The sequence below is a fragment of the Camelus bactrianus genome, chromosome 25 (genome assembly GCF_048773025.1).
Source record: "Camelus bactrianus isolate YW-2024 breed Bactrian camel chromosome 25, ASM4877302v1, whole genome shotgun sequence".
Taxonomy (NCBI): domain Eukaryota; kingdom Metazoa; phylum Chordata; class Mammalia; order Artiodactyla; family Camelidae; genus Camelus; species Camelus bactrianus.
The window spans coordinates 38,528,881-38,542,373 of NC_133563.1; the positions used below are offsets into that span (position 1 = coordinate 38,528,881).

Consider the following 13,493-nt stretch of genomic DNA (forward strand, 5'->3'; position numbering starts at 1 on the left):
AGAGGCCCTAGTTTCCTTTAGTGAGAAACTGTCTTTCAAGGCAACAATCTGGCACTTGGGGTGCTTGTTCCTTCTAGGTGGTCACCGCTTCGGGGCCTTCTCAGTAGCCCGAGCTGGGAAACATGTCAGCAGGTAGATGAAGCACCCTGGGCGTTCATGTGGACACTTCCAGCTCGACACACAGACCAACAACCTCTCCCTGCTGCTCTTCTCTCACGTCGTGTCTCTCTCTTCCCCTGCAGGACCCTGGTTCTCCAGGTTCACCCGCTGTCTCCTACTACACCCAAGACCCACACGAGGGCAATGTTAATGCCACCACCCCCGGTAGAGTGACTGAGGACATGAGACTGTTTGACACATGCTTTCCCCATCCTGCCACTGTCCTCACGGCTGAGGCCCTGCCCGTGTGGTCCGAGGCGGCAGCCAGCATGTGTGTCACTGCCCCTTCTTGGCCCTTGTTTGGTCTCAGGTCTCCAGGTGACCCCTCCCTCTGAGGACCGTGTCTCTGCTCGTCCTGCCGTCTGGCGCTCACTCTCTAGTGGACCCCCCGGGAGGGCTCCCGGGGTCACGCGTGTCGACTTCTTCCTTGTTGAGAGTAGTTTATTTGTGGTTTTTATACCTATCATTCAGTTCTGCTGGTTATAAAATTCTTGGTTCCCATTTCCTTGAGTCTCCAGCGTCGCTCTTATTTTCTTCTAGCTGCGGCTGCCAGATTTAACAAAGACAGGCAGGCTGCCCCAAATACTGCACGGAACATTCTCGTACTAGAACATTACTTGTTGCTTCTCTGAAATTTGGATTTAACTGTGCACTACGGATCTACCTGGCAGCCCTCTCCTGGGCTAAAGCACTGCTGTCCAGGTCTGATGATGATCTGGTTTTCCAACCCCTAACGTGCCACCTGTGAGGTTTTCCCTTTGTTTTCATGTGTTTGCTTTGTTTTTGTTTTCAGATGTCCAGAAGGCTTTTCCGTTTTCTCTGTGAAGTCCAGTATATTTCCGGAAACGTCTGGGTGTTGGTCATTCTGGGCCATTCCCATCGGGGCGAGCAGAGCGCCTGCATTTCTCCTGACCACATCGCTGCCTCTGGCCTTGCTCTGGTCACCTCAGGCCGCTCCCCTCAGACCACTCTCCGCCGCGCCCTGTGTGGCCAGCTCCTTCTCATCCTTTGGGTCTCAGCGTCAGTGTCCCTTGTTCAGAAGCACCCAGACCACGACCCCCTTTCATACTCAACACCCAACATCGGTCTGTGTCCTGTCGTTCTTTTCGTGACGTCGCTGTGCTTTGTGACAGTCTGAGTTACTTCTGAGGTGTCTTCTGTCTCTTGGGGCAGGGCTGCTGTGTGCCCAGCTAGACCTGAGGGTGAGCGGGAGGCACCTCGTGTGGGACGGAGCCGCCTGCGGAGGGTGGCCGTGGCCTCTGCTCCTCACTCTGCTCCTTCCACATCTGTTTGTGGTTTGGAACCTCGGGGATGTGGAACTGGATGGATGCCACCTTCAGCTGGCTGCCCACCCACATCCTGCACCCCCGCGCCCGAGCTCCCCTGACCTGGTCTGACATCACCCGTCCCCTTTCCTGGGCTGGGCCTCTTTGGCCAGTTTTCTGTGGGGTTGGTTGTAGTCTGTAATCTTTTCATCTCTTATGGGGCAACATGAGTGCATGCAAAAAAGCCTGGAGCACACGGTGCGTACTGAGAGGAGCCATGTGGGAGGCCCCCAGCCCACCCCCTTGCTCCAGCAGGCCCCCTCAAGGCGCTGCAGTCGGTGTGTCTCTGCATGTGGCACAGACAGACCAGCCTGTGCCTTCCTCTGCGTTTTGCTCCCTGGCCCAGCACGGGGTTCTTGGCGCCACTTGGGGTGGCGGCCACAGTGGCTCCCAGTCCAGGCGCAGGTGGGCGGCGGGCACTCGTTCAGATGGGTCTTGCTTGTTCTCCGATGTCTTTCTTCTCCTATCGACTCATCAGGGTTCTCTGAGTATTGAGGATGGTGTCTCCGGTCGCGCGCTGCACTTCTGGCGTGCGCAGAGTGGCCGCCGCTTCCCGGCTCTCTGGGCTGTCCTGTTGACAAGCTCGCCAGCCTTCCGGCTGACGTGTCCCCCAGCTCTGCTGCCTGGGGGTCATGGGTCACCACCTTGTGAAAGCAGTGGTTTACCGCAGCTGCGTCTGGCACCTGTGTTTGCTTGGCTGCGCTGTGCACGTCTCCCGCTCTTGTTTTCTGGCCTCGTTACTGGAAGCCCGACCCTCCTTCCCCGGCGGCTGGCGCCCTGCTAGCTGAGGGGCAGCTGCGGGTGCGGGGACCGTGGGGGCCCCGGGGGGCCGGCTCCAGGCCTGAACTCTGCCGGCGGCTCTGAGACATCAGCAGACCGTGCAGCTCTGGGCCCTCAGGCCCCTCTGCGAGAGGGGGTCAGGACAACCCCTCCCTGGGGCTGTGGTTGGAATGACAGTGGGCCGCGAGGGCCGCCTGCACTGCCCGCTCCCCGTCTTCGTTATTTTTATTAGTCTCCTAACCGCTTCTTGATAGTCACTTTTATCCCCGCTTTAAGTATCAGGAAAGGAAGGGTGACATTGCTGATTCTCAAAGTGGGGTCCTTAGACCAGCAGCGCTAGCTCAGCTGGGAACGTGCGGAAAGCGCACACCTGAGCCCACCCAGCCCGGCAGGTTGGGGCCGGGGGAGCTTGACAAGCCTTCTGTGGTTCTGCTGCCCTGGGAGGCACCCCCTGCACCCCCTCGCTGTGACCTGGGTCTGCCTGACTCAGCCCACTCTTCCTGCTGCCCTGAACTGTCAGCCTTCTAGTTTTTTAATTGGTTAAAATAATGTTATTTCCTAAAAAGTCATTTTTCCCCTGGAGAGGAAGGAGTAGGCTATGCTGGTGCCCTCTCGTCCTTTCCCCGTGGCCCTCCCCCCTGTAGTCCTCCCCTGTGGCCCCCGTGATCCTCCCCGGGCCCCCCGGCCATCTCTGTGGTCCTCCCCCCGTGGTCCTTCTCCCCTGTGGAGGGCCACATTGAGGCGAGACCCCTGGCAATGTCCTTGGACCTCATGGTGGTGATGGGCTGGCCAGCTTCTGTCTCTGGTGGGGACTGAGCCATCTGTTCGTCTCTTGCAGCTGCTCAGATGGAAGTTAAGAAACCGTTCATTCTATCCTCCATGAGGCTGCCTCTTCTGGACACCAACAACCAGGTAAATCAGTGGGGCCAGCCCCAGCACCACGTGAGCAGCTGTGGGCAGTGTGGCCAGGCTGGGACCTGAACCCACCACTGACCAGGCAGCTGCCCCTCAGCCAGACCCAGACGTCAGCAGGTGAGTGCGGGCATGGGCATCTGCTGAGCTGTGTGTCTGGGACCCCAGCTTCCCCTGAGGCAGGTACCCAGGTATGAAGTTAGGAGCCGTCCCCAAGACCACCTTGGGGCCAGACTGTTCTCTAGAGGAACCCCGGAACTCAAGAGAGCTGTCATACTCAGGGTCAGAGTTTATTACACCAGAAAGACAGGCTGATATCAGCGAAGGAAGAGGCAGATGGGGCAGGGCCCACGAGGGCCCAAGCTCGGACCCCCGTTGTCCCCTGCCCATGGAGCCGTGGGCAGCATGGGCTCCCTGGCGGGGATGTGACAGCATGCACGGGAGCTGCCAACCAGGAAGCCCCTCGTGTCCGGGGTCCTTATCGGGCCTCCACCACAGAGACCTGGCTGGCCGCCCACCTGGCTGACCTCAGTGTCCAACCCCTCAGGAGGCCAAGCTGATACCACCTGGCCGGCAGCCCACACCCAAGTCACACGGTTAGATGATTTGATGTGGCTGAAGCCCAGGGAAACAAGGACGCTGGACTCAGGTGGGCCGTCCAAGGGCTTGTTGTGACGCCGACAGCTGAGGACAGTTCTGGTCCTGCCTGCGCTGGGTTAGCCGGGCCCCGCAGTTAGCCGTTCTGCTTGCTTGAAGGCCGCTGGGTCCCCATCCCGTTCCTGGGGGCTGCCCTGCTCTACACTCGTCCTGGGGAGCCTGTTCTTTGGGACCTTTTGTGAGGGTCTAGAAGCTACTGAAGTGGCCCCAAACCGCCAAGGTCATATCAGTTCCAGGGCCCCTGTACATCTGGATCACCCCTGAAAGGGCCCTCGCCGGGAGCCACCCCAGTGTCAGGGCCACATGCCCTTGCCTGAGCGCCCTCATGCTTCCAGACTGCTCACTCCCTCCAGACCCACCAGGGTCACTTGGGACACACATGTACTTGGGGGATGGCACAGAGCAGGGGTGTTTGGCCTGAGATCCAAAAAAGAGAGGCATCAACAGGACCCAGGGAAGGACACCCCCCCCCCCCCCAGGGAGAGGCCTCTGGCTGGCGCCTGCCCGACAGAGTGTGAGAAGAGGGAGGTCCTGAGGAGGTGTCAGCTCTGCGGAAGAGATGTCCGGCCATGCTGGCTGGCTGCACCTTTGAGCCACCAGCAGGAGCTACTGAATGGGGCCAGACAGCAGGCTCAGGCCTCCCAGGAGTGTCTGGGCAACAAGTGCAGATTCAGGGACCTCACCCTGAGGGTGAGATTGAGCCCAGGGTGCTGGCACCCTAGGGGACACTGGCCTGCAGCCCACGGCGGTGGCAAGCACTGGGCAGGAGTGATGCGTTTGGAGCCAGAGAAGCACCAAGTCTGGTGCCTGGGAGGGGAGGGAGGTCCAGGGGGAAAGTGAGGAAAAGAGGCCCCCCTTGAGGATGCGAGCGTGTCCCAGGCTGGTAAGAAGGCCACCTGTGTGGCAAGGGTCTGTGAAGAAGGGGAGGGGTTGCAGGCACAGGCATGGATGTAGATGGTGGTGTGAGCGCAGGTGCAGGTGCAGGCGTGAGCACAGGTGCAGGCACAGGTGCGGTTCCAGGCACAAATGCAGGCTGAGGGAAGGGTGAGATTCCCGTCTCCGAGCTGGAGCACTGTGGCACTGAGGCCCCTCCTGCTCTCCCTTGGTTCTGGGCAGGTGAAGCGGGCCGTGGTGCAGGTGATCAGCGCCATGGCGCACCATGGCTACCTGGAGCAGCCCGGAGGTGAGGCAATGATCGAGTACATCGTGCAGCAGTGCGCGCTGCCCCCCGAGGTGGAGGTAAGGGGCGCCACCTCGTCCCCCTGTCCCTGGGCCCACGTCTCCCACCTCCATCAGGCCCTGTGTGCCAAGCAGCTTTCCCTAGCCTCTGAGTTGGGGCCTCTGTACCTGTTCACTTCCTCAGCTCCCCGGACTTAGGAAGGAAAGGCAGACTGACGCTTGGCTCCCTTTGGAGCTTGTCTGTCTGAGAAGTTACTCAGTAAATCCCAGTTTTTCTTGAGGAAAAAGAACCAGTCTGCCCCAGCGGTCTCGGCATCGCTGCCTTGAGCCTGCGGTGGAGCCCAGCAGGTCATGGGCACCCTTCCGCCCCGGGCCTTTGAGCCCAGAGAACTGACCTGTCTGCCAAGGTCAGTGGACAACTGAAGTGGCCCTGCCCAGGGGACCAGGTGCCCTGAGTGGGACTCTGCACTGATGTTGCCCCGGAGTGGGTGGCCACCCTGGATGAGGGGGCACAGGTGGTGCTTTTCCCACAGGCCTCAGGGGGCCTGGCCTTATCTTTTTATATTCTTAATAGTGTCTTTCAGAAAGCAGAAGTTTTAATATCCTGGAAATATCCTAGAAATAAGGTTTTCACTTATGGGCCTTGCTTTTGGTGTCCTAGCCAGTAAATCCGCTCTTAGGCCACCAAGACTCGCTCCTGTGTTTTCTTCCGGCCGTGCTGCCGTGGTTAGAGCCTCCAGTACACTGCTGAGGACCAGTGATGAGCACAGACATCCTTGCCTTGTTCCCATTGTAGGGGGAACACACCCCGTCTTTAACTGCTAAAGATTCTTTTGAATCTGAGATTGACATAAACGATTGCTTCGTGGACCTTGACCGAACCTTGCAGTGCCCAGATAAAGCAGACTTGGGCGTGATGTACAGGCCTTTTGCTGTGTTGCTGGTTTGGTTTGCTGGCATTTTGTTGGGCAATCTTGCGTCTCTTCGGGAGGGTTATCGGTCTTTACTTTCCCTGTGATGTCTCTCACTGGTAATGCCTAATTAAGTGAGTTTGGACATGTTCCCTCTTCTTCCAATTTCTGGAAGAGTTTGTGAAGAATTTGTATCATTTTTTCCCTTAAATTTTTGGTAGAATTCCTCAGTGGAACCACGTGAGCCTGGAGGTTTCTTTGTTAGAAAGTTTTTAACCATGAATTCCACATTTTTCATAGACAAAGAATTACTATGATTTTCTAAGTAAGCTTTGGCATATCTCTGGGTCCAGGCTCCTCAGACCTCCTACCTGCTTGGTGACTGACTAGCAAGACGTGCAGGACTCAGGTGATGGTGCAGCCCGAGTATGGGCTCACTGTGCTCTCCCGGAACGGGCCACACAGAACACGCCCCCACCCACAGCGGGGAAGCCCAGCAGCACAAAGGGGGAGGTGCCTGCCCTGGGAAGCCCGTTTGATGTCCTGAGTGCAGTTTTTTCGGGAGGCAGGCCACGTGGGCACTCTGCTAGGCTCAACCACCAAAACTCCAGTCTCCCAACAGGAAGGTAGGTGTTCAGTGCCTCAGGTGGCCAAAACAATCTTATCACTTAGCAGTGTTTCAGAAGCCAAATTCCCTGATGTAAAATGTTTCAGGTGCTACGGGAAACAGTACTGTGGGTCTTCAAAAAACTAGACCTAGAGTTATCATGTGACCCAGCAATACCACTTCTGAGTACACATCCCAAAGGGTTGAGGGCAGGGTCTCCAAGAGGTATTTGCACGTCCATGTTCACAGCAGCGTTATTCACAATAGCAAAAGGTGGAAGCAGAGTGTCCATCAGCCAAGGAATGGATAAACAAGACGTGGTCTGTCCATACAATGGAATGTTACTCAACCTTAGAAAGGAAGGAAACTTTGACTTGTGCTACAGCACGTGTCAACTTGGACAGGTCACTGATGAAAGGTTTACCTACTCGTTGTCGCATCAGTTGATGACTTCCGAGCTCCATTACGTTTCTGTACTCACTTTTCTTGCCTTCTGTGGTAGCGAAGCGCTTTCCCCTATTTTTCTGTCCATGTGTGATGTCTCTGTGGACTCATCCGTTGCTATTTCGTGCTTTTCTGTCGCTGGCTTGGTGGCCAGGTTGTCTCACTGAGTTGGCCCCTGTGTCCTTGAGGTGCGTCTCTGCCATTTTTCGAGCCTTTCCTCATTTTCTTGCACAAGAAGTTGTTCTGGGTGCACCTTGACCTGTCCCTGCCTCCAGCTCTGTGGGCCCCTTTCAGATGAGCTGTTTTTATCTTTTGTTTCTGAGAAATTTGTTTCCTTTATTTATTTAAATTTTCTTGCTTTCCTTTTTTGTTTCTCTCTGACTCCTGTTTTCTGGATGGTAGCACTTCCGTTTTCATCTTTCCTTTTCCTTTCTTGGTTCTCCTTTGAAGTCCTCAATCTGATCTTCCAAGTCAGTGATTCTTTCTTAGCAATAACCATTTCATCATTAATTTCTTGAATCAAATTCTGTATTTCAACTGTTACGATTTTTCACATTTTTTTTCTTGTTCTTGGTTCATGTTAATATTTTCCCATCTATGGTACGTTTTTCAGGTCAAGGTTATGTTTTTAGTCCGTGAATCCTAGTATTTCTGTTTCTAATGGACTTTGTATGTGGCCTCAGTGTTCACTATCAGACAGTTTGTAGTTTCTACTACTAACCCAAAGTTTTTTTCTAGGATTTTAAAATTTTCTAGGTGATTAGCTTTTCATGGCTACTGTGGATTTATAATTTCATTGCATTCTCTACACGGAATCTGGCCAGGTTTAGTTCTCCTTTTAAGAGTTTGTTGAGATACTCTTTTTGGCCTAATAAATGGTCAGGCTTTCAAAGTTGTTTGTGTATATTTGGTAAAAAGTTTTGTCTATGTTTTTAGAGCAAGCTTTAAAAATTGTTACTCAAGGGCAGGCGGTATAGGCATGCATGAGGTCCTGGCCTCAATCCCCAGTATCTCCATTAAAAAAACATGTATGTATACAGGTAGGGGTGTGTGTGGGTGTGTATGTGTGTGTGTGTGTGTGTGTGTAATTGTAATTGTTATTCAAGGCCTAAATATCCTTATTTTCTCTACTTGATCTTTGATTTCTAAGTGAGAGGCATTAAAAGTCTCCTGTAATCATTGCAGTTTTCCCAGTTTCTCTCTGTTGTCCAGTGTTTGCTTTCTGGGATTTCAAAGCATGAACCGAAGTCTCAGACAAAGCACTTAGAAGAGAAGTCCTTTTCTGCATGGAAGGTTCCCAGGGAGCAGGGCTTTGGGGTGCTGACTCCCCAGGTTTGGAGGAAACTACAGGCCCACCAGGCTGCGGAGGTTTTCCTGTGCCCTTGTCTGTTTTCTTGGTGCGCAAGGGTCCCTTCATTTTGGAGAGTAGGACTAAGCCCCGCGAGCTGGATTCCTTGGGCGATGTTAGGGCATAGTGAGTTTCCTGCCCATGACAGGTGGCCCTGGTGTCCCTTCGGTGGGGGCTGGGTGGGGTCTGTCGTGCTGTGTCCTCATGGCCAGAGCCCCTGGGAACAGAGAGCGGCTGGGGCCACGGTGCCCACACACTCCTCCACGGCCCTCCCCACAGCCTCAAAAGCCTGGCCCCGACGGCGAGGACCTCCTGGCTGACAGCGTGCGGACCATCAGCATCAGCACCCTCTACCTGGTCAGCACCACAGTGGACAGGATGAGCCACGTGAGTTGTGCCGCCCTGCCTGACCACGCCCCTCCCCACCCCGCGGGGGGCCTGGACCTGCCTCCCACAGACACCCCGGCGCTGCTGCCTCCAGGTCCTCTGGCCATACCTGCTCGAGTTCCTGGTCCCTGTGCGCTTCACCGGGGCACTGACCCCGCTCTGCAGGAGCCTCGTGCACCTGGCCCAGAAGAGGCAGGAGGCAGGGACTGACACCTTCCTCATCCAGCACAGTGACAACGGTGCGCCCTGACCCCACCTCGCCCTGGCTCCTACCCCTCCCACCCCGCCCTGACCCCAGGCCACAGCCAGGCCCCCTGAGTGTTTGCCCATCTCCTTTGCAGTGACCCTTCCGTCTCCCTATGCCCTGACCACGAGGCTTCTGGTAAGCAGCGCCCTTGGGTGTTTGGCTTTCATAGCACACGGGTGGCATCACCTCCCCTGATCAGGTGGCCACCTGGTGGGCGCCACACCCCGAGGGGGTGTCAGGGGAGGAGCAGGCCCTCCCTCTGTCCCCGTGTCCTTGTACTTGTGCTGTCACTACCGTGTAAAGGACACTGTCTTGCAGTAGGGGGCTGTCAGGCGCTCCCACTGGGGTTTTGGGGAGCTGCATCTCAGGAGGCTCCTTACCCCTACTTGGGTGGCTGTGCTCGACCTCCTGTTGGCCGTCGTGGCTCTGGGCACGGGTGGAGAACCCACTTCTGCCTCCTCCAGGCTGTGTCTTCCAACCCCTACCTGGGAGATGGTCGCGGGGCAGCCTCGCTGCGCCTCCTGAGCGTCCTGCATCGGAATATCCACCCTCTGCTGGGTCCGCGGTGGGCGACAACCATCCCCCTGCTGCTGGCACACCTGGATGGTGAGGCCCAGGAGGTGGGCAGCGCTGCTCCTCCTCCAACCCTATTTTTGGTAGTCAGCATCAAGGCTGTCCCGTGAGGACCAGGGTTTTGAAATGGCCTCTGCTGTGGTTCAGGAAAAGGCCAGAACGGTGGGGCTGGAAGGATACTGGCTGCTGGGTGTCACCTGGGAGCACATTGGATGTGGGCACAGCCCTGTGCTTCCTTGTGTTCTGGTGGATGGGGCGATGCCTAGGCCTGGTGGGGGTGCTGGGCGGGGCCTGGTGGGAGGTACTGGCTGGGGCCTGGGCCTGCTGGGAATGGGGGATGCTCCGAGCATCCATTCCTGCCTGTTGGGATGGGTCTGCCTGCCAGGCTGAGTGGATGCCTGGTCGTTTCAGGACATACTGAGAAAACGCTGTCACAGAAAGAATGGGAAGAGAAGCTGCTGATGGTGAGAGAAGGCAGTGCGGGCTGTGCTGGGCACAGGGGCCTTGTCTGGCCTGGGTGGGGAGCGCTTGGGGCAGCAGTGGGGCTGTTCCTTTCCAGGGTCGTGATGCCTGCCTTGACCTAGAGATGTGGCCGGGGGAGGTGCAGAGGGACAGGTGGGGGTCTTTGGGGTGAGGACGGGCTGCTGCCCTCACAGATTGTCCACTCTGCTGTGACAGGGTCACATTTCAGGGGTTTGAGCTGCCCTGGCCGAGAGCGCCTTCTCTCCTGTCCCCTGCCCGGCTCTGAGCTGTCTGTGCTCCTGGTGTCTGACTACCCAGAATTTGTTTTGTCTGGGCTTGAAAGTTACCCATGAACTATTCAGAGTCATGGCACAGGACCGGGAGGTCACTGCGTGTGACACTCTGGGCCTTGGGTCCCTCCCCAGCCAGTCCAGTGAAAGGCAGAGCTCCTGGCCCCTCACTGGTATGGCTCCTGCCCCCAGTTCCTTCAGGACACTCTGGCCATTGTGTCTGACAACACGTGGATTTGCCAGCTGAGCCTGGAGATGTGCAAGCAGCTACCCAGCTACAATGGGATGCCCCAGGAGAAGGTGTGGGGGAGAGGCCGCCCAGGAAGGTGTGGGGGAGGGGGCCGCCCAGGAAGGTGTTGGGGGATAACCTGCCAGGGGGTTTGGGCATAGTCCTCAGGCTCCGAGTTCCTGCTCCTTGACTGTGTCACTTCTGTCACCCGGCACCTGGCTCTGGTGGCCCTCGTGGTGTTGGCAGAGCAGGAGGAGAAGGCCCGTGAGCCTCCCCATAGTGACTGATGGCTGGAGATGCCGGAGCTTGCGCTCCTCGGCCCCTGCCCAGAATTCACGTTGTCCTTGCAGTGGTCAGTGTCACGGGTTCCCAGTGGTCTCTCTCCCACGTCCAGCTGGCAGCGCAGACACCGCTGGGCGGTGTCTTGGTAGGGCTGGGTGTCCCTCTGCTGGGGAGCCAGGCACAGCACGTTCTCTGGCCTCGTTGCAGAACTTCCTGTATAAATGCATCGGAGCCACCCTGGGTGCTGCTTCCAGTAAAGAGGTGGTGAGAAAACGTCTGCAGGAGCTGCTGGAGACGGCTCGGTACCAGGAGGAGGGCGAGCGTGAGGTGGCTGTCATCGTCCCCACAGGAGCCCCGATGCCCGCAGGCTGGCAGACAGTGGCCACCCTCTGTCCTCTCTCAGGCTTTTAGCCAGCGTGTGCACATGTGTGTGTGTGTGTGTGTGTGTGTGTGTGTGTGTGTGTGTGTGTGTGCGTGCATGCATGCGTGATGCACCTGCATGGTGTGCGCCTGCCTGTGTGCTCGTCCCCGTCCTTGCCCAGCTGTGAGCCCACCTGTGTGCCTCCCCAGGGCCTTGCCTGTTGCTTTGGGATCTGTGCTGTCTCCCACCTGGACGACACCCTGGCCCAGCTAGAGGACTTTGTAAAGTCGGATATGTTCAGAAAATCTGTTGGCATTTTCAACATTTTTAAGGTACAGAGGTCAGGCTGATGGCTGAAGGGGGAGGTCTGGGGTGTGATTTTGTCTTAGCCGTGGCCCCCACATTTTGAGGTCCTTGGTGGGTTGGGGGTCATCCTGGGCCTTCCTGGGCTTGGTGCCCGGTAGCCTGGGGGGTGGGGCAGGGAGCTGGCATCTGGCCTCTGTTAACTCGTTGGTGAGGCTGGGTTGCATGGGATCCCTCCCAGCTGGCGACAGGGGTTTGCAGCCCTCTGCCAGCTGTGAGAGGGGCTCTGGGTGGCAAGGATGGGCGTGGTCCCTTTCCTGTCCCCACCCCCCACCCCCCACCCCCGCTCCACCCAGGTCTGGGCGTTCTCTGCCCCCTGGTGGCCAGGGGAGGCTGCATTCTTGCTGAAGCCTGATTTGGGAGGGTGGGCCCCCACAGCCTGCCTCCACCCCAGCGCGCGTCCCTCGGTAGAGCTGTGCCTCCCCACGCTGGCCCCAGTCACACAGTCTTGGGGCTGCGCGCTGTGAAGAGGCCGCAAGGTTGGACGGGCTCCTGGGCAGCCACCTGGGCGAGGCTGGGACCCTGCCTCCTGGCCCCCCAGCTCCTCCTCCTGTTTGTCCCCCACCCTGGTCCCCAGTGGGCTTGAGCCTGGCCGGCAGGACCTGACCCACTGTTCCCGACAGAAGGACTCTGGTCGGGTGGCGCCTTTCAGGCTACTGGCTCTGCCCTTCTTCCGGAGGACATGGGGTTCGAGAGCCAGGCTCCCGCTGGGGGGGGGTGTGTGTGATGGAAGTTGTGCCGATTCCCCTGGCCTCTCAGGATCGGAGTGAGAATGAGGCAGAGAAGGTGAAGAGTGCGTTGATCCTGTGTTATGGGCACGTGGCGGCACGGGCCCCCCGTGAGCTGGTGCTGGCCAAGGCGGAATCGGACATCTTCCGGAACATGTCCCAGTGCTTCAGCACCAAGGTGGGCGCCTCGGCCGGGTCCACAGACAGGGACGGAAGGAGGGGCGCTGCCACCAGAGCCCCACGTCTTAACTCATCTCACTTTTGTTGTTCAGGTTCTGGGAATAAAGGTAGAGACCAAGGTACAGTGTGTAGGAGTTAAGTGTGAGCTCTGCCTTTCCTCTGTCCTCTGGGCTGGGCTGTGAGCTTCTGGGGCAGCAGCCGGGGGTGCTCACTGGGGTTTCCTGGGCCCAGTCCGTGGGCAGAGCATTCGGGAACATCACTCCTGTAGTCTGTGCCTACTACCTGGGAGCAGCCCCTCCTCTTGGGGCCAGAGGGGGGGCCCTGGAGCTCCTGCTCTGACCCAGGCCCTGGACGGAGGGCGGGAAGGGACGGGGAGGTGACAGGCTTGCAGGCTAGGGGTGGGGAGCCTCGGCCTCGGCCCCTCCTCTGGCTCCACTCTGACGCTCACGGGCCGCCCCGCAGCAAGCACCTAGGAGAGGGGCGAGTTCGAAAGCTTGTGACACTGGCCTCTGGTCTCACTAACGTATTTCCCTCTGGAACCTCTGGCACTAACCTGGAGGCCTTCTCTGGGAGTGGCCGGGTTTTCCCCTTAAAGAGCAGACCCTCCTGGGTCTCCTGGGTTGGCTGGGCGGTGGGGATGTCTCAGTTGTCTCCTGCACTGAGCCCATGAGAGGGAGCCCAGCCCTCCATGTCCCCAGACAGGCCAGCAGCAGCCCCACTCTGCTGGGGCTCTTCTTGGGCGTGCCTCCTTCTCCTCCACCTGGGGGGACACCTCCAGCCACACCACAGGCTGCAGGGGATGCAGGTGGATAGAGCGTGGTGTCGGCCTGCAGTCATCTGGCCGGGCCCGTGACCTGGGGACCCCTGGGCCCAGGCCAGGCAGACAGCTAATGGCCACAGGGGTTCCTTCCCAGACGCCCCTTGGCCCATGTGGCTTTGACAAGAGCTTGAGGAGGACCAGCTGAGGCCCTGTGAGAATGGAGGGGAGTACATTTCTGGCTTTGGAGGGGAAGGCAGGGCCTGTGGACAGGCCTTGCTGCCATAGGCAACGACCCTTTATGGGCTCAGC

The 13,493-nt window shown here is 57.9% G+C and overlaps 1 protein-coding gene across 11 annotated transcripts in view; it reads left to right on the top strand.

Moving 5' to 3' along the window:
- Window positions 1-13,493, top strand: part of MROH1 (maestro heat like repeat family member 1) — a 65,914-nt gene that overhangs the window by 33,499 nt on the left and 18,922 nt on the right. For 7 of the 11 annotated variants that reach the window (XR_012502166.1, XR_012502167.1, XM_074352720.1 and 4 more), the window contains exons 12-23: window positions 3,103-3,176; window positions 4,950-5,072; window positions 8,602-8,709; window positions 8,804-8,948; window positions 9,051-9,091; window positions 9,421-9,562; window positions 9,941-9,993; window positions 10,474-10,581; window positions 11,000-11,119; window positions 11,363-11,485; window positions 12,276-12,422; window positions 12,517-12,543. Coding sequence is in view for 8 of the 11 variants with exons in the window: in XM_074352720.1 (XP_074208821.1) it covers window positions 3,103-3,176; window positions 4,950-5,072; window positions 8,602-8,709; window positions 8,804-8,948; window positions 9,051-9,091; window positions 9,421-9,562; window positions 9,941-9,993; window positions 10,474-10,581; window positions 11,000-11,119; window positions 11,363-11,485; window positions 12,276-12,422; window positions 12,517-12,543 (1,211 nt within the window). In the remaining 3 variants the exon portion in view is untranslated. Of the gene's footprint in view, window positions 1-3,102; window positions 3,177-3,723; window positions 3,826-4,949; window positions 5,073-8,601; window positions 8,710-8,803; window positions 8,949-9,050; window positions 9,092-9,420; window positions 9,577-9,940; window positions 9,994-10,473; window positions 10,582-10,999; window positions 11,120-11,362; window positions 11,486-12,275; window positions 12,423-12,516; window positions 12,544-13,493 lie in introns of those variants that run through there. The other 4 variants (XM_074352714.1, XM_074352715.1, XR_012502168.1 and 1 more) reach the window with 3 other exon arrangements.